Genomic DNA, 20,179 nt, shown 5'->3' on the forward strand with positions numbered 1-20,179 from the left:
GTTGCTGTTTCTGGTATTTGTGAACAACATGATAGAAGGAACAGACTCCGAAGTGTCCCCGTTTGCAGATGATGTGAAGCTGATGAGAAGAATTCACTCGGACGAGGACCAGGCAGAACTACAAAGGGATCTGGACAGCCTGCAGGCCTGCTCCAGCAATTGGCTCCTGGAGTTCAAACCCACCAAGTGCAATGTCATGAAGATTGGGGAAGGGCAAAGATGACCGCACACAGAGTACAGTCTAGGGGGCCAGAGACTACAAACCTCACCCATGGAGAAAGATCTTGGGGTGAGTATAACATCAGGAACATCTCCTGAGGTGCACATCAACCAAGTAACTGCTGCAGCATATGGGCGCCTAACAAACCTAAGAACAGCATTCTGCCTTCTTAATAAGGAATCGTTCAGGATTCTGTACACCATGTACGTTTGGCCCAAACTGGAGCATGAGGCATCAGTTTAGAACCCACATCTAGCCAAGAATGTAAAGAAACTAGAGAAAGTGCAAAGGTTTGCAACAAGACTAGTTCCAGAGCTAAGGGGTATGTCCTACGAGGAGAGGTTAAGGGAAATCGACCTGACAACACTGGAGAACAGAAGAGATAGGGAAAAACATGAAAACGACATATAAAATTCTGAGAGGAATTGACAAGGTGGACAGAGACAGAATGTTCCAGAGATTGGACACAGCAACATGGGGACACAGTTGGAAGTTGAAGACACAGGGATGTTAGGAAGTATTTCTTCAGTCAGAGAGTAGTCAGGAAGTGGAATAGTTTGGGAAGTGATGTAGTGGAGGCAGGATCCATTCATAGCTTTAAGCAGAGGTATGATAAAGTTCATGGTGCAGAGAGACCCAGTAGTGGCCAGTGAAGAGGCAGGGCCAGGAGCCATGACTCAACCCCTGCAATCACAACTAGGTGAGTACACACACACACACACACCCCACACACACACACGCCCCACACACACACGCCCCACACACACACACGCCCCACACACACACGCCCCACACACACACGCCCCACACACACACACGCCCCACACACACACACGCCCCACACACACACACGCCCCACACACACACACGCCCCACACACACACACGCCCCACACACACACACACGCCCCACACACACACACACGCCCCACACACACACACACGCCCCACACACACACACACACGCCCCACACACACACACACGCCCCACACACACACACACGCCCCACACACACACACACGCCCCACACACACACACACGCCCCACACACACACACACGCCCCACACACACGCCCCACACACACACACACGCCCCACACACACACACACACCCCACACACACACACACACCCCCCACACACACACACACACGCCCCACACACACACACGCCCCACACACACACGCCCCACACACACACGCCCCACACACACACGCCCCACACACACACGCCCCACACACACACACACACGCCCCACACACACACACACGCCCCACACACGCCCCACACACACACACACGCCCCACACACACACACACGCCCCACACACACACACACGCCCCACACACACACACACGCCCCACACACACACACACGCCCCACACACACACACACGCCCCACACACACACACACGCCCCACACACACACACACGCCCCACACACACACACACACGCCCCACACACACACACACGCCCCACACACACACACACGCCCCACACACACACACACGCCCCACACACACACACACGCCCCACACACACACACACGCCCCACACACACACACACGCCCCACACACACACACACGCCCCACACACACAAACAAGCCCCCACACACACACACACGCCCCACACACACACACGCCCCACACACACACACACGCCCCACACACACACACACGCCCCACACACACACACACGCCCCACACACACACACACGCCCCACACACACACACACGCCCCACACACACACACGCCCCACACACACACACGCCCCACACACACACACGCCCCACACACACACACGCCCCACACACACACACACGCCCCACACACACACACACGCCCCACACACACACACACGCCCCACACACACACACACACACACACACGCCCCACACACACACACGCCCCACACACACACACGCCCCACACACACACACGCCCCACACACACACACACGCCCCACACACACACACGCCCCACACACACACACGCCCCACACACACGCCCCACACACACATGCCCCACACATGCACACACACATGCACACACACACGCACACACACGCACATGCCCCACACCTGCACGCCCCACACCTGCACCCCCCCACACACACACACAATGTCCAAACCCCTCTCATACAAAAACTCCTTTACCCCCCCTCCCTCCAACCTTTCCTAGGATGACATCTACCCCTTGTTCCCTCCACTTACAGATTCACACACCCCACAAGCCATTCTATTTTGCTCCATCCTCTCTATATGTCCAAACCACTTCATGAACCTCTCCTATGACCTCTAGACAATACTTTTAGTAACCCTGCACCTCCTAATCTCCAAACGACAAATTCTCTGCAAAACATTCACATCACACGTTGCACCTCAGACACATTTCCACTACCTCCAATCTCTTCATTGCTGCAATGTTTAAAACCCATGCTTTGCACCCATATAGAAGTGTTGGTACCACTATACTCTTTATATATTTCCCTATTTGCTTCCATGGATAACATTCTTTGTCTCCACTGATGCATCAATGCACCACTCACTTTTTTCCCCCCTTGTCAATTCTATGATTTACCTATTTTTCAATGACCTATTCACCAACAAAGTCCACTCCCAAATATCTGAACACATTTACATCCTCCATACTCCCTCTTTCCAATCTGACAATCAATCTTTCATTACCTAAATTTTTTGTTACTCTCATCAACTTGCTCTTTCCTACATTCATTTTTAATTTTCTTCTTTTACATACCCTCCCAAATTCATCTACCAACCTATGCAACTTCTCTTCACAATCTCCTAAAAGCAACTATAACAACTTCCACTTTGTATCAGATTTTTCATCTTTTAATCCCACACCTCTCCCCAACACCCTAGCATTCACTTCTCTTACAACTCCATCTATAAATAAGTTTAACAACCATGGTGACAAAAAGGCCTATTTTTACTAGAAAATAAACTCCCTCTCTCCTACATACCCTAACCTGTCACCTATTCCATATACTTGCAACATTTGTCACAATGTTTCCCTATCCACCCTATCATATGACTTTCTAAATCTACAAATGCAGCAAAAACTTCCTTGCCTTTATTTAAATACTGTTCACTTATGTGCTTCAATGTAAACACTTGGCCTATGCATCCTCTACCTTCCTAAAATAAACTTGCTCATCTGCAATCCTGTTCTCCCCTTAATTCTTTCACTAATAACTACTACACATTTTACCTGGTATACTCAACAGCCTTATTACCTGTAAAGTAAAAGGACACAAGTGCAACTAATGTGACATTTTATTGTGGCAATGTTTCGCTCTCCAGGAGCTTTGTCAAGCCGTTACAAACAATACATGGACACAGAGGGTATATATAGGCTTAGAGTGAGGAGCAGGAGCAGGAGCAGGAGCAGGAGCAGGAGGAGGAGCAGGAGGAGGAGCAGAGGAGGGAGGATGGATGGATGATGGATATATGGATGATGGATTGATGATGGATGGATGATAGGATGGATGGAGGAGGAGGATGGATGATTGGGTGAGGAGGAGGAGGATGGAGGAGGATATGGATTATGGATGGAGGATGGAGGAGGATGGAGGATGGATAGAGGAGGAGGAGGATGAGAGCATTGCTGGAGAGTTGCTTGGTGAGGTTGCAGCGTTAGCAGCAGCAGTTAGATGATTGATTGATTGATCTGCTGCTGTTGCTGATTGCGCTGCTGCTGCTTGCCGTTGCTGCCGCTGCCGCTGCGGCTTGCTTGCCGTTGCTGCTGCTGCTGCTGCTGCTGCTGTTTTGTTGCTTGTTGTTAGCGTGCTGCTGCCTTGGGCTTGCTGCCGTTGCCGCTGCCTTGTTGCTTGCAGTTGTTGTTGCTGCTGCTGTTCGTTGTTGCTGCCGCTTGCCGTTGCCGTTGTTGCGCCGCGTGCCTGTTGCTGCTGCTGTTGCTGCTGCGCTGTTGCGTGTTGCTGTTGCTGTGCTTGCTGCCTGCTGCTGCTTGCTGTTGCCGTGCTGCTGTTGCTGCTGCCTGCTTGTTGCTTGTTGTTGCCTTGTTGCTGTGCCTGTTGTTGCTGCTGCTGCTGGCTTGCTGCTGCTTGCCTTGCTGTTGGTTGCTGCTTGCTTGTTGCCTGCTGCTGCGCTGCTTGTTGCGTTGCTGCGCAGCATTGCGCAGCAGCTGCGCTGTTGTCGCAGCCTCCACAGAGTATAGTGTAAACCCCAGGCACCATGAACCAGTCAACGCAAGGGTTTACACTATACCCTGCGGAGGCTGCGACAAGATTTATGTAGGTGAAACAGCAAGAAACTTTGACACCCGCCTCAATGAACACATTTATGCATGTAGGAACAATAACTTGAACAATGCCTGTGTACAACCCTGAAATTCTACCAATCATCTCGTGAAATTCAAGGACACCCAATCAGTGATTAAAGAAACTAATTTCCACAGACATAAGTGCCTTGAATCATCACTAATCGCTGTTTCTAATACCATTAAACAAAACAAAGGCAGCTTCACCATCTCTGAAGTCTTAGCAAGAATCCTCCTGAAAACAGTAAACCCTGTAATCACATAGTCTTTCCTGCTAATGCTACACAAACACATTGCAGAAGATGAACACCGAAACAGGCTGCCTCTAATTCAACCTCCTACAGAAATACAGTGGAACCTCAAATTTCGAACTGCTCCCAACTCAACCAATTATGTAAGTGTATTTTAGTAAGTACTTTTGTAAGTGTATTTTTGAGGGTCTGAAATGGACTAATCTAATTTACATTATTCCTGAGAGGAATAAATTCGTTCGGTAACGGCACTCAAACAGCCTTCTGGAATGAAGAAAGTTCGAAATTTGAAGTTCCACTGTATTTGTCTAGCCTATTATTTTTATGCTACCCAGTAATAGATTTTATATCCTTTTACTCATGTGTAAGTTAATTGTTCTACCATATTGTATCACTACTAATACTACTAGCATTGCACCTCACTCTTAAGCCTATATATACCCTCTGTGTCCATGTATTGTTTAACGGCTTGACAAAGCTCCTGGAGAGTGAAACATTGCCACAACAAAATGTCATATTAGTTGCTCAAGTCCATTTACTTTACATGTTGTCGGTAATTCTGCCTACATATATACAGACTTATTACCTTAAAATTCTTACACTCTTTTATCCCTTTTCCTTCATGTAAAGAAGTATGCACACACACTGCCAATCCCTAGGTATCTTCCTCCCGTTCATGCATTTATTGAACAAATACACCAATCACTAGTGTGACTAAAATGTAAGTAAAAATAGCAAGATGTACTTGTCAGCTCACATGTTTATGAGACAAAGACACCAGCAATCCTACCACTGTGTAAAGCAACTACAGGTTTTCGTTTCACACTCACTTAGAAGTTGGCTAGATGGTATTACCTCCCTAGGTGGTTGCTGTCAACCTACCTACTACCTAGTGGTATATAATATTCAACTCTAGTAAAGTATAGGTACCAAAACAAGTAAATACTTCACCATTAGTAGAGAGTAAAAAGTGTGCTGGATTTTTCCTCTTGAGCCATCTAATTTTGTTGATTTTTTCCTCTATTTCTAAAGATTTAAGATAATCAAACTCTGGTTCATGACTCTGGAAGGTGCTGTAGACATTGTACTCGCCCCGCCGTGGATGGCAGTTTTTTGACTGTTGATGAAAAAGACTATTTGTTAAGATTTATTTTGCGTAATTATTTTTAATACTACTGGCAAATAGTTAGGTAAATGGATGTACAAACCAATTATTTAATGACATTTATTAAGGCAACACTCTGCACACCAGGGGATTTGTCAAGCAATATAAGAAAAATCAAATCAGAGCAGGTGGGACCTGAACCCATGGCAGACGAGTCCTAAAACTCACAGGCAAGTGTGCTAACCACTTGACCAGCTCTAATAAGATTCATCCAACCAGGTATACTTATATACACCACAGGGAGATTAGCATGGGCCCCACTGTGACCTTAAATGCAGGATTTTACAGGCAAATTTCACACAAGCCAATAAAACCATAAAAGCCAACCTAGAAAACATCTCAAAGTTATTTTTTAAACCAAACACAAGGTCAGAGTTTTGCTTTTGCCATCATGTAAACGAGGCATAATTTTTTACATACTATGCACACTCACCACACAGACCCATTCTCTCGTAGCTAGGCCAAAATTTACCGCTCAGTTTATCTGAGTGAGCCGAGCTCATGGTGTATATCTATGCGAGTGACCCAGGCATCAATAACGTAGATCTATGTGATGGACAGTGAAAGGGTTAAAACAATACTGATGTTATGTTCTACAAATCATTTAACATATTAGGACATGTCAGATTAAAATTGTTAGGATTCCAAGTGAATCATACGTGTTGAAAATGATAATAACTCCATTATACAATATACTTATTGCATACTGAGACATGCCACACAAAAGATGATTAAATCCAGAGTGAAGTCATTCGTGCTGAGACTTGTTAAGTCAATAAAGTGTAAATACTCCATTCAGAAAGGAACAATTAAGTGGTCTGTTTTTGGCAGTGAAGGTGTCAACACAAGATCCTGATGACAAGGATGATTATCATTTTTTTTTAAATCAGTGCATCTTCATTTTATACTCTACCTTGGAATACTGTGCTGCAACATGTTTATGGTTTATATGTAAATGTTTATACCAATGATCTACACTATTAATGATTGACTTAAATATGAATTATGCTGCACAGCATTAACCTTTTCAGGGTTTCGGCCGTACTAGTATGGCTTGCGCGCCAGGGTTTTTGACATACTAGTACGCCTAAATTCTAGCACCCTCAAATCTAGTGAGAGAAAGCTGGTAGGCCTACATATGAAAGAATGGGTCTATGTGGTCAATGTGCGCAGTATAATAAAAATCCTGCAGCACACAGTGCGTAATGAGAAAAAAAAAAACTTCGACCGTGTTTTTGGATTAAAACAGCGAATTTGCACTGTATTTTCGTATGGTATTTATTGTTGTATTCTAGTTTTCCTGGTCTCATTTTATAGAATGGAAGACATATTACAGAAATTGAGATGATTTTGACTGATTTTACAATGAAAAGTACCTTGAAATTGAGCTCAAAGTAGCAGAAATGTTCGATTTTTGCCAAATTTCAATAGTAAACAAATCATGCCAAGCGCCCAATACACGTCAACTGGCGAGTCTAATATTCTTTCACAAGTGCACTGATATTATTTATACCATTTCTACACTAATGCAGTAATCTGCATAACAGTAAATCTTCTATTTTTTTGTAAGAATAAAAATTCAAAGTGGAAAGCCTAAGAAATATAAGAGGGGCCTGGGGATGTGACTAACAAACAGAGAACTTATTATTTTAGTGCCAGAAGTGTCTTTCTTGTTTATTCTGGACCCTATTCGGAAATTGGCATCTTTTGAAATTTGTGTGAAATTGGCAAAATTGCTAAATTCTGACCACTTTACTGTATAGTTGAAATTGGTAAATGGGTGGTTTCTTGTACTCATTCGATAGAAAAAATGGAGTTCTAGCGAAATAGTTATGATTTTTGTCGACTAGTACATTGGAATTGGCTGAAAATAGGGCTCAAAGTGGGCAAAATAGCCGATGCGTAAACATCGTCGAGACCGCTAACTTCGCGAGAGCATAATTCCGTAAGTTTTCCATCAAATTTCATACTTTTGGTGTCATTATGATCGGGAAAAGATTCTCTATCTTTTCATAAGAAAAAATCATTTCTTTTTTAAATTTGGCGACCCTGAGAACAAGTCTCGGAGAGGGCCTGGGGACCCTGAAAGGGTTAATGTATACAGTAACAGTACAGCAAATTTTTTTAAATACTGTACTGTACTGTTTTGACTGTCACAAGCCCCTTTCTCAAACTGTCATTCTATGTTGCAAAAGTTTTGTAAAAAAAATTCTTTTTTCTTATTAAATGATAGAGAATCTTTTCCCGATGGTAATGACACCAAAAGTACAAAATTTGGTCGAAAACTCATGGAATTACGCTCCTGCGAAGTTAGCGGTCTAGGCGACATATACGCATCGGCAATTTCGCCGACTGTGAGCCCTGTTTTTGGCCAATTCCGTTGTTCCAGTTGACCAAACTCATAGCCATTTCTTTAGAACTCCATTTTTTCTATTGGTTGAGTACAAGAAACTGCCCATTTACTGATTTGAACTACCCAATAAAGTGGTCAGAAAGTGGCAATTTAGCCAATTTCACGCAAATTAAAAAAGATGCCAATTTCAAAATAGGGTCCAGAATAAACAATGTTGACATTCTTGGCACTAAAATAACATATCCTCTGTTCATTAGTCACGTCTCTAGGCCTCTCTTATATTACTATTGCTTTCTATTTTGATTTTTTATTCATACAAAAAAATACAAAATTTACTGTTATGCAGACTACTGCATTATTGTAAAAATGGTATAAATAATATTAGTGCACTAGTGAAAGAATATTAGACTCCCCAGTTGACGTGTATTGGACATGTGGTGTAATTTGCTTACTCCTGAACATTGGTAAAAATCGAACATTTCTGCTACTTTGAGCTCAATTTCAAGGTTGTTTTCATCGTGTAAGTAATACGTAATCGTTTTCATCATGAAAGTAACATGTTTTCCATTTTATCACCCGAGACCATGAAAACGAGAATACAACGATAAATACTTTACGAAAATACACCTCAAAGTCTGCGTTTTAATTAAAAAAAAACGGTCAGTTTTTTTTCCTCATTATGCACTGCATGCTGCAGGATTTTTTTTATGTGGTGCACACTGACCACACAGACACATTCTCTCATACGTGGGCCTACCAGCTTTCTCCTGGTTGATTTGAAGCTGCTAGAATTTACGCGTATAAATACATCAGAAACAGTGGCACGTAAGACGTATATGTACGACGTAAACAGTCAAAGGGTTAAATAACAAATTAAGAGCTAAATTACTCTAACACTTTATATCCAAACCATAAAAAACTAACAGCTTTTTGAATTAAGGTGCCAGGTTAGGACCTGGTTTTTTAAACTAAAAAATGAGACCCTGGCAGGTAAGTGGGTAGCTACCTGGGCAGCTACCCATAACCCTGAATCTGAATGAATTACACATGAAATAAAAAGGCATAATTAAGCCATCATTTATAATTATGTTAAAAATATTCTAGTTCAGGTCTCACACAAGATGACCTGCAGGCAAGTCATAGTGTTCAGTTTACAACCAAATGGACTCGGGTTCAAGCTGGAAGAAATGTATGAGCAAGTCTCCTTAACACCTTGCCCCTGGTTCTCCACCAGCAACTAAGTACCTGGGTGTTAGTCAGTTGCTGAGGGTGACATCCCATGGGCTGGCAGTACTGTATACCTTAGATAGGGCTGGGTTTTGAAATAAACTGAAGTAGGATACAATTAGTTTGTACGTATATATGTACATTAATAAAAAACAGAACTCACCGAGGGATCACGTTGGAAGATGACAACTCTGCCACCTTTATCTCCAGTAGCAAGGAGGTCTCCATCATGATTGAACTCCACACAGGAGATAATGTCCGCTGAAATATTTGAAACAAATTTACATGCCAATATAAATCAGATGTCAAATTCTATAATGTTCAAACTTTTAAACTATAATGTTGCTGTCTATAATGTTAATACACCCATTAAAAACATTAAATTTCTATACACCTAAACAAACAGAAACAAGATGGCCACAAACTTGATACTATTCTTTGTAAACTATATACAGAGCCTCCCTGACTTCCGACTGATGCAACTTACGTTCATCTACACACGACTAAAAAAATACACTATAAACAAACATGTAAACAAAGAGCATCTTACATAAATATAACAGTGCAAAAAGTTTGACGAGATTCACACAAGCCAGAAAATATGGTAGATACAATGGTAGCTGAACATATCAAGTCTCTTTTCTACCAAACATAATGAATCTACTACAAGCAGTAATTATAGGGGAAAGGTTAAATTTAAATAAATTACCCCAGTACCTAGTACATATACTGTTTTGCTGCCAATATTTGAAATGTATACACTGATGTTTTGCTCAGGTATGTATTGCATCATCAAACCATTTGCTTTTACTTAATTTTTGTTTCTAACCTTTAAACCACAACCCTCGATAAATTAAATTTATTTTTTGCAAAGGCAAAAGATGGATCAGAGGAAAAATGGAGCATCTATCAACACTCCAGGTATGGTAAGCACTCCAGTAAAGCTAGCAATCTAATTATCCACTCAGTTTAGTCTGCATTAGTTCACTGCATTTTATGATGATCATACAAATGACAATAGCTGTCAAGGTTATAATCAGTATGTGATATGAAACAAGGTGTCATTATTTTCTCATTTGTTTAACAGCTACCTTTCAAAATGGTTATGGTGATAACACACTAACTGCTACACTGTGGACATGAAAGGCTGCAATCAGTAGCTGCATTGTCCAGACTCCAACACTACTACCATGATAACTTGACAGGCAGATGAACACCTTAAAATGCAGAAGGCTAGAAACATCTGGACAGTTCTTTTTCTTTTTTTTTTTGTAGCTTCTGCAATTATTTTTGTAGTACAGTATTGTGTATAAACAACACTTCTGTTAGAACATCAACCTAGATTGCTCTTAAACCTAGGATCAACCAAAAATACCAGTCACTTATTTCCATTGGGGTCCTCTGATCCTCTTTTCCAGGATGACTTCTTTAACGATCAACTAATTCTTAGATACAGTTGTGCGAGTGTGAGCATGTCAGATAAGCAGAGGCAAGTGGTTTTTGCAACTTAACATGCTGTTGAGTATGAGCAAGCTAACATTTATGAAGAGTTTCAGAGAAAACTGGTTACATGGGCTCGAGTCTCGAACATATGAAATAAAGTGCCTGCACTCTGAAAGAAGGGTAGGGATATTACAGTTTGGAGAGGCATCTGTGCTGTAATGTCAGTCTACCTCTGGCAAGATGGAGTGAATTATGGCAACAGTGTTTCTCCTTTTTCTGGTCACCCTAACCTTGGTGGGAGACCAACAGTATGTTTAAAAAAAAAAAAAAAAAAAAAAAAAAAAAAAAAAAAAAACCCTGCTGTTTGGTGAACAGGGTCAGCAGGCATTATGAGACTTGCCCATATACTAAAACAGTTTGTATTAAGGGATAAAGTTGGACTGAATGAGAATCTGAACTATGTAGCAGAGATGGCTTTTAAAGAATAATTTTTTGTAAATATAAAATAAGTATGTAGTACTGCAAACTATATTACAGAAAGTGACTATCTGAGCAGGTTCAATCAAACATTTTTATTTACAACCTGTCAAAATAGTCACTTTTAGTATGGTAGTAAAGGTATATTGTACAATGCCTTTACAGGCAAGTTGAGAAATTTAGTCACACAAAAAATCTCTGCATCCGTCTGTTTATTCTTTACCAAATATAATACCATCAACAACCTTGGACAATGATGCATAAAACCGAATGCTAGTTATCTCAGTGACATTCCAAAATCATAAATCAGTCAAAAATCTCGATACTGTATTTTCCTACTAGCAAAGGGTTCTTCCACCCATAAATCACGGAAAATTTCTGTAAACAATATACTATCCTAAGCTAACCTGAGATGAAATTTGCCTAAATGTTCTTGGATAACCTGTGATTGCATATTAACAATTTACCCTTTGACTGTCACAAGCCCCTTTCTGAAACTGTCATTCTATGTCAAAAAATTTTTTGAAGAAAAAAAAAAAAAAAAACCTTATGAAATGATAGAGAATCTTTTCCTGATGGTAATGACACCAAAAGTACAAAATCTAGTCGAAAACTCACGGAATTACGCTCCCGCGAAGTTAGCGGTCTCGGCGACATATACACATCGGCGATTTCGCTGACTTTGAGCCCTATTTTTGGCAAATTCCATTGTACCAGTTGACCAGACTCATAGCTATTTCTTTAGAACTCCATTTTTTCTATCAACTGAGTACAAGAAACTGCCCATTTACCAATTTGAACTACCCAATAAAGTGGTCAGAAACTGGCAATTTGGCCAATTTCACACAAATTAAAAAAGATGCCAATATCAAAATAGGGTCCAGAATAAACAATGTAGACATTCTTGACACTAAAATAAGATATCCTCTGTTCATTAGTCACGTCTCTAGGCCCCTCTTATATTACTATTGCTATTTTGATTTTTTTTATTCATACAAAAAATTGAAGATTTACTGTCATGCAGACTACTGCATTATTGTAAAAATGGTATAAATAATATCAGTGCACTTGTGAAAGAATATATTAGAATATATTGGACGTGTGGTGTGATTTCCTTACTCTTGAACATTGGTAAAAATCGAACATTTCTGCTAATCTGAGCTAGATTTCAAGGTCGTTTTCATTTATTTATTTATTTATTTATTTATAATTTGAGCACACTTACAGAGGTACAAAAAAATACAGATAAGAGCAGCATGCCAAAGCCACTTATACTATGCATAGCATTACGGGCTGGCTTAAAATTAACTTAAGATTAACTAAGCAATGATGAAATCAGTGAAAAACATTAATGTAAACTGATTACTATAAAGCACAAGTGAGTATTACAAAGACAGGTCATATGGTTGCATGCATTGTTATAAATTCAGTAGAATGGAGTATTCTGTTAGGTAGTGTATTTAAAAAATAATAAAGTTAGATTGGGTTTTAGGTTTAACATTTATGTGATATAATTGTGAGAAACATTTAAGATATACAATTTATAAGGTTCAGTTATTCAGTATTTATTTGGTTTTGGGTGAGTAAGTGATCTTTGAGAAGAGACTTGAATTTATAAACAGGTAGTGTTTCTTTTATATTTACAGGTAATGAATTCCAGATTTTAGGGCCTTTTATGTGCATTGAGTTTTTGCATAGCGTGAGATGGACACGAGGAATATCAAAGAGTGATCTGTGCCTTGTGTTATGGTCATGTGTTCTGTTGAGGTTGGCAAGGAGATGTTTGAGGGGAGGGTTAATATCAGAGTTGAGTGTTCTATGTATGTAATAGGTGCAGTAATAAGTATGGATGTTTTGTATGGTGAGTAGGTTGAGTGTATTGAATATTGGTGGAGTGTGCTGCCTGTAGTGAGAATTTGTTATCATTCTAACTGCAGCCTTTTGTTGGGTAATTAGTGGTCTGAGATGGTTACTTGTTGTTGAGCCCCATGCACAAATTCCATAGGTGAGATAGGGGTAAATAAGAGAGTGATATAGGGCCAGGAGGGCTGACTGTGGAGCATAGTACCGTATCTTCGATAGTATGCCTACAGTCTTGGAAATTTTCTTAGAAATTTGTTGTATATGTGTATGAAATTTGAGTCTATTATCAAGGTGGATTCCTAAGAATTTTCCCTCTGTTAGCTTTGTGATAGGTGATCCGTTTATCATTATGTTAAGAGGGACATCTGTAGCTCTGTTACCATACTGAATGAAGTAGGTTTTGTCAATGTTTAGTGTAAGTTTGTTAGTACTCATCCAGGTAGATATTTTCTGTAATTCGGTATTTACAGTATTGGCTAGCGTGACTGGGCTCGGGTGGGAGAAGACGTATGTTGTGTCATCAGCAAATAGTGTGGGTTTGAGTAATTGAGAAGCATTTGGTAGGTCATTTATGTATAGGAGAAAGAGAAGAGGGCCAAGGACACTTCCCTGTGGGACACCAACTGTAATTGGTTGTGCAGAAGAGTTTGCCCCATTTGCGTACACATATTGGCTTCTGTTGCTGAGGTATGACTTGAGGTAGTTGAGGGAGTGCCCTCTTATACCATAGTGTGACAATTTTACGTGGAGCAAGTCATGGTCAACTGTATCAAAAGCTTTACGTAAGTCAATGAAGATCCCCAGTGGGACTTCTTTTTTCTCTATTGCAGTGTATATATGTTCTAGCATGTGTATAATAGCATCATTAGTATTTTTATTAGGCCTGAATCCAAATTGGCAGGGGTTGAGTATGTTTTGGGAGATAAGGTAGGAGTAGATTCGTTTATAAATTAATTTTTCGAAGATTTTTGAGAGAGGGTGTAAGTTGGATATTGGCCTATAGTTATTCAACTCTGTTTGGTCTCCTCCTTTGTGGATCGGGGTGACCCTTGCTATTTTGAGTACTGTAGGGAAGGTGGAGGATTCAATGGATTTGTTAAAGAGTGTTGCAATGATTGGTGATAGCACTTGTGACACTTTTTTGTATATAAAGGGTGGTAAGGTATTTAAATCTCCTGCCTTGTTTTTTAGTGCGTTGATAATAAGGGAGACTTCGTATGGGTTAGTCGGAGCTAGGAACAGTGTGTTCGGGTAGTTGCCGGTGAGGTAGTCATTTGGTGGGGTATCTGAGCTTGGGATTTTATTGGCAAGGTTTTGTCCTATAGTGGAGAAGAAATCATTGAGTCTGTTTGCTGTTTCTGTTGGTGAGAGTTGGGGTTCATCTGATTTTGCTAATTTTATTTCGCTATTTCGTGATATCTTTTTTGTTCCCAGAATTTCTGATAGGGTTTTCCAGGTCTTTTTTATATCACCTCGTAAGTTGGATAATCTGTTCTCATAATACAATTTTTTTGCCCTTCTTATCAGGCTGGTTAGGATTGACGAGTAACGTTTTGTTTGGTCTCTGGTTATGTGACCCATTCTGTACTGTTTTTCATATTGGTGTTTTGTATTTATGGATTTGAGAATGCTGGGTGTTAGCCAGGGACTGTTCAGTCTCTTAGCTGTCATCTGCTTAGTTTTTTTAGGGCAGTGCTTGTTATAGAGGTATTGAGTCTTTTTTAGAAAATTATTAATACATTCGTCAATATCTGTATTGATTTCTAGCTCAGTGTGCCAGTCAATGTTTGCTACTGCTGTTGTGAAGTTATTAATGGCTGCCTCATTGTGAAGTCTGAAGGTGACTTTAGTAGTGTCTTGGGGTAATTTACCAAGAGTTGTTATGAGGAAAGTAGGGTAGTGGTCTGTGGTATTATCTGTAATTATGCCTGATTTTAAAGGGGATATGGTGTTGGTCCAGATGTGGTCAAGTAGGGAAACACTAGTCTCTGTAACTCTTGTAGGTTTTGTTACTGTTGGTAGCAACATACAGTTACTCATTGTGTTTGTGAATTCAGTAACGTGTGGGTCCTGGTCTTGCAGGAGATTTATATTGAAGTCACCTGAGAGTAGTAAGTGATCTTTGTTCATGCGTGCATCAGTTATCATACTTCCTAGGTTTTGACTAAATTGGCTAATGTTTGACTGTGGAACTCTGTAGATGTTTATCAATGTGAGAGGTTTTTGTAGGTATTTGGATTTGAATTTGGCTATTATATATTCCCCATGTTCATCTCTTGTGCAAGTATTAGTGATACATTCTAGTTGGTCTGAGTAGTATATGGCTGTGCCACCCCCTTGTTGGTCTGGCCTACAGTTGTGTATGGCTGTGTAACCAGGAATGGCATAGACATCTGTACTATCAGGCTTTAGCCAGGTTTCAGTTAGTGTAATGATGGACATATTGGCATGTAAGGAATTTAGTAATGCTATGAGGTCATCGTAATGCTTGCTTAAAGATCTGATATTGTAGTTAAAGATAGTTATGTTGTTGATGGCACTGAGAAGTGCCTTTGATTGTTCTGCAGTGTAGTAATTACAGTAACTGTTTGATTCATTTAAGTCATTAAATAAGAGGTTGGTATCTGGATCAATGCTTGTAATCATAAGATTTGTAGTGAATCTATAGTTAGAATTAAGTATAAAACAAAGTAAATAGTCTTAAGCTAAAAAGTAGCACCTGAATTATTTAACAATTGTAAAATAATGAGCTAAGGTAGTTTTTTTTTTTTTTAAGCTAAAATAAAGGAGACAATATATAAGGGACTAGTACAGATAAAGTGATGATCAAATAATGGAGCTTGGGAATATGATAGTAGGTAGTACTATAAAAAAAATGAGCTTTGGAATATAATGGCAAAATTGTGAACTTGTTCTACTTTAGCACCTGAGAATAGCACCTTGATTATTTTAACAATTGTGAATGTATAAGCTAGGGTAGTTATATAAAGCTAAAATAAAGGAGAAAATATATAAGGGACTAAAATTAAGTAATGGTAAACAAAGTTAAATGGACAGATGGTCACTATGAAATAATATTGGTTTAGGAGTAAGATCTGATTTGTAATATTAGATAAATTGAGCAGTTTATTGCACAATAAAAGTAAAAAAAAATGAGGTAGTTGGTACTAGCTAGCAAAAGATAGTTTTGGTACTTGCAAAAAAGTAATTGGAATATACACTAATTGCATACACAATGTAAAGTGACTAAAAAAACAAGTAGTGATAAACAAAATTAAATGGAAAGGTAAGAAAAAATGAATATTATTAATTTGGAGTAAGATTTGACTTTTAATTTAAAATTATGAGCAATTAATAGCAGTAAGAAAGTTATAGAGTATTGGAGGTAGTTTTGCAATATGTTTTCCATTTTATCACACGAGACCATGAAAATGAGAATACAAAAAAACGGTCGGAGTTTTTTTCTCATTATGCACTGTGTGCTGCAGGATTTTTTTATATAGTGCACACTAACCACACAGACCCATTCTCTCACATGTGGGCCTACCAGCTTTCTCCTGCTTGATTTGAAGCCGCTAGAATTATCGAGTATATATACATCCGAAACACTGGCTCGCAAGATGTATATATACGACCAAAACAGTCAAAGGGTTAACACCTACTGTTGCCAAGTTTTCAAATCACCAACATTATTTAATAGCATATAGTTGTATGGTAAATGACATCTGCCACATACAATTAAACTACTGTACATGAAAGCAGTTATACTAATAGGGATAACTGACATAAAAATACAGAAAAACAAGTCCTCAGATGAAAGGTGCAGTTTTGAGGATCAAGTAAAGCCTCAGTCTCTTCAAATCCCGATTTCGGCAAAATATCCAGACAGTATGTCGAGTGACTTGTGAATATATAACCAAGAGTTATCCAGTACCTAACAAGTTTGGTTTAAGTACAGTGGAACCTCTGGTCACAACCATAATTCATTCCAAAACTCTAGTCGCGACCTGATTTGGTCGTAACCCGAACCTAATTTCCCTATTGGATTGTATTTAAATATGATTAATCCGTTCCAGACACCTACGAATTGTATGTAAATATTATTTTTTTAAGATTTTTAAGCACAAAGATAGTTAATTAAACCATAAAATGCACTGTGTAATAGTAAACTAAATGTAAAAACCTTGAATAACAGAGAAAACTAACATTGCAGGAGTCCTAAGAGTTTTAAGGAGTGTCTAATGGCTGAGCAGTGAACTCCGTTATTTATTGCCTGATTTCTTTCATTTTCGTGTACATTAAGAAGCATCTTTCCGTCATACATTGCCCAAGTTTCAACAAGACAGCCCAACAAACTGAGAAAAAAAAAATTTTTTTATTTTATTATCACACTGGCCGATTCCCACCAAGGCAGGGTGGCCCGAAAAAGAAAAACTTTCACCATCATTCACTCCATCACTGTCTTGCCAGAAGGGTGCTTTACACTACAGTTTTTAAACTGCAACATTAACACCCCTCCTTCAGAGTGCAGGCACTGTACTTCCCATCTCCAGGACTCAAGTCCGGCCTGCCGGTTTCCCTGAATCCCTTCATAAATGTTACTTTGCTCACACTCCAACAGCACGTCAAGTATTAAAAACCATTTGTCTCCATTCACTCCTATCAAACACGCTCATGCATGCCTCCTGGAAGTCCAAGCCCCTCGCACACAAAACCTCCTTTACCCCCTCCCTCCAACCTTTCCTAGGCCGACCCCTACCCCGCCTTCCTTCCACTACAGACTGATACACTCTTGAAGTCATTCTGTTTCACTCCATTCTCTCTACATGTCCGAACCACCTCAACAACCCTTCCTCAGCCCTCTGGACAACAGTTTTGGTAATCCCGCACCTCCTCCTAACTTCCAAACTACGAATTCTCTGCATTATATTCACACCACACATTGCCCTCAGACATGACATCTCCACTGCCTCCAGCCTTCTCCTCGCTGCAACATTCATCACCCAGGCTTCACACCCATATAAGAGCGTTGGTAAAACTATACTCTCATACATTCCCCTCTTTGCCTCCAAGGACAAAGTTCTTTGTCTCCACAGACTCCTAAGTGCACCACTCACTCTTTTTCCCTCATCAATTCTATGATTCACCTCATCTTTCATAGACCCATCCGCTGACACGTCCACTCCCAAATATCTGAATACGTTCACCTCCTCCATACTCTCTCCCTCCAATCTGATATTCAATCTTTCATCACCTAATCTTTTTGTTATCCTCATAACCTTACTCTTTCCTGTATTCACCTTTAATTTTCTTCTTTTGCACACCCTACCAAATTCATCCACCAATCTCTGCAACTTCTCTTCAGAATCTCCCAAGAGCACATGGCAAGCCCTAGCCAGGTACTGGCACTGTGAGAAGCTGTTTCAGCACTATCTGCTGATAAAATACTGCTAATCCGAATTTACCATGGTCGTAATTACAGGAAGTGGGTAAAACTGGCGTGTGCAAAAAAAATGGTGTGGAATGTGAAAATTGGAGCGGCTGTGTTTGTTCGGCACATGATTATATATGTTTGTTACCAGATGCAAAAATCTGTCGAATGTTTTTGGTCATGAACCAATTTGTTCATGCTCGGAAGCGTTTGTGACCAGAGGTTCCACTGTAATGTTATGTAAGGTTAGGTTAGTGCTTGGCGAGTTTTACTAAATTTATATGTGGGAGAACTCTTTACCAGAGTAGGAAAATATTGGGGATTTCTCCTGACCAACTGAAGACTTGGGAAAGTTGGTGAGAGTACGTATATTTGCATCCCATTCTTACCTGGACAAGATAAATAATAATCAAAAACAGAAAATAAGGTGAAGTGTATATCTAGAGGAAACCACAAGGTTACCACAAAGTTTAATGTTTTGATGTAATCTGATTAATTTTTTATTAACAAACAATACAAAAAAAATTTTAAGCAAGGATTCCAGCATAATGCACGACAAATTCTCCAAATTTTCAAATCACAAAAATATGCAAGTTATCCATAATGAAAACTCCTTACCAATCAATGACTTGGTAATGTAGGTGAAGTCACTGGCAATTTAGCAAAGTATCCAGTGAAGGCACCGGATTACCAAATCACTGATATCAGAGAGTTATCCAGCTGACAGGTTCGGTGACTAGCTAAAACAACCACACAATATTTATTTTAGCTTAGGTTAAATGTTACACTTGGCTAATAACACTGGTCTGCATGATCATTTTTATTGACTCTATGGTATCTTTTTTGGTATATACAGCCTCTCCTCACTTACTGACATACTCACTTACCAACAACTTGGACTTACAAAGGACTCTCTGACCAGTTTGCATACCTAAATAATGTATATTAGAGCTGATTTCCTCTATTCTGTTTATTTCAATAAACAGTACAGTACATTACTGTATAAACATTTAAAAATGTATCAGAAATGTTATAAATGGTGCAAAGATGACATTAAAATAATACCAAAGATAGTTGACACACACCCACTGCCATTATAGTATGCTCCTCACTTTGGGACGAATTCATTTACCAACGTGGTCTTAGGAACAGAACTCCATCGTTAAGTGAGGAGAGGCTGTATATGGAAAATAGTGATCCACTGCGTTTTTATTCATCTCTGTCACATCAGGTTGTCAAGTTATACGGAAATGCTACTTTTCTTTTTCATATAACATAAGTAAATGATAACGTGGTATATTACCAATTAAAATGCTTACCTTATATAAACTTAAATGTTAAATCTATTACACTTACCATCCGACTTACGACCTGCTCGACATACGACCACTCAACTTACGACCATGTTTTTTATGCCAAATTTCTGGGAAATAAACAACTGCTTGTGT

The 20,179-nt window shown here is 39.8% G+C and overlaps 1 protein-coding gene across 4 annotated transcripts in view; it reads right to left on the reverse strand.

Annotated features, from left to right (window-relative positions):
• tws (protein phosphatase 2 regulatory subunit tws) overlaps window positions 1-20,179 on the reverse strand; it is a 118,549-nt gene that overhangs the window by 87,970 nt on the left and 10,400 nt on the right. For all 4 annotated transcript variants that reach the window (XM_070085255.1, XM_070085254.1, XM_070085257.1 and 1 more), the window contains 2 exons: window positions 9,681-9,778; window positions 5,724-5,889 (listed from right to left, as the gene is read on the reverse strand). In XM_070085255.1, the coding sequence (XP_069941356.1) occupies window positions 5,724-5,889; window positions 9,681-9,778 (264 nt within the window). The remainder of the gene's footprint in view (window positions 1-5,723; window positions 5,890-9,680; window positions 9,779-20,179) is intronic.

Source organism: Cherax quadricarinatus, chromosome 15, assembly GCF_038502225.1.
Source record: "Cherax quadricarinatus isolate ZL_2023a chromosome 15, ASM3850222v1, whole genome shotgun sequence".
NCBI classification, from domain to species: Eukaryota; Metazoa; Arthropoda; class Malacostraca; order Decapoda; family Parastacidae; genus Cherax; species Cherax quadricarinatus.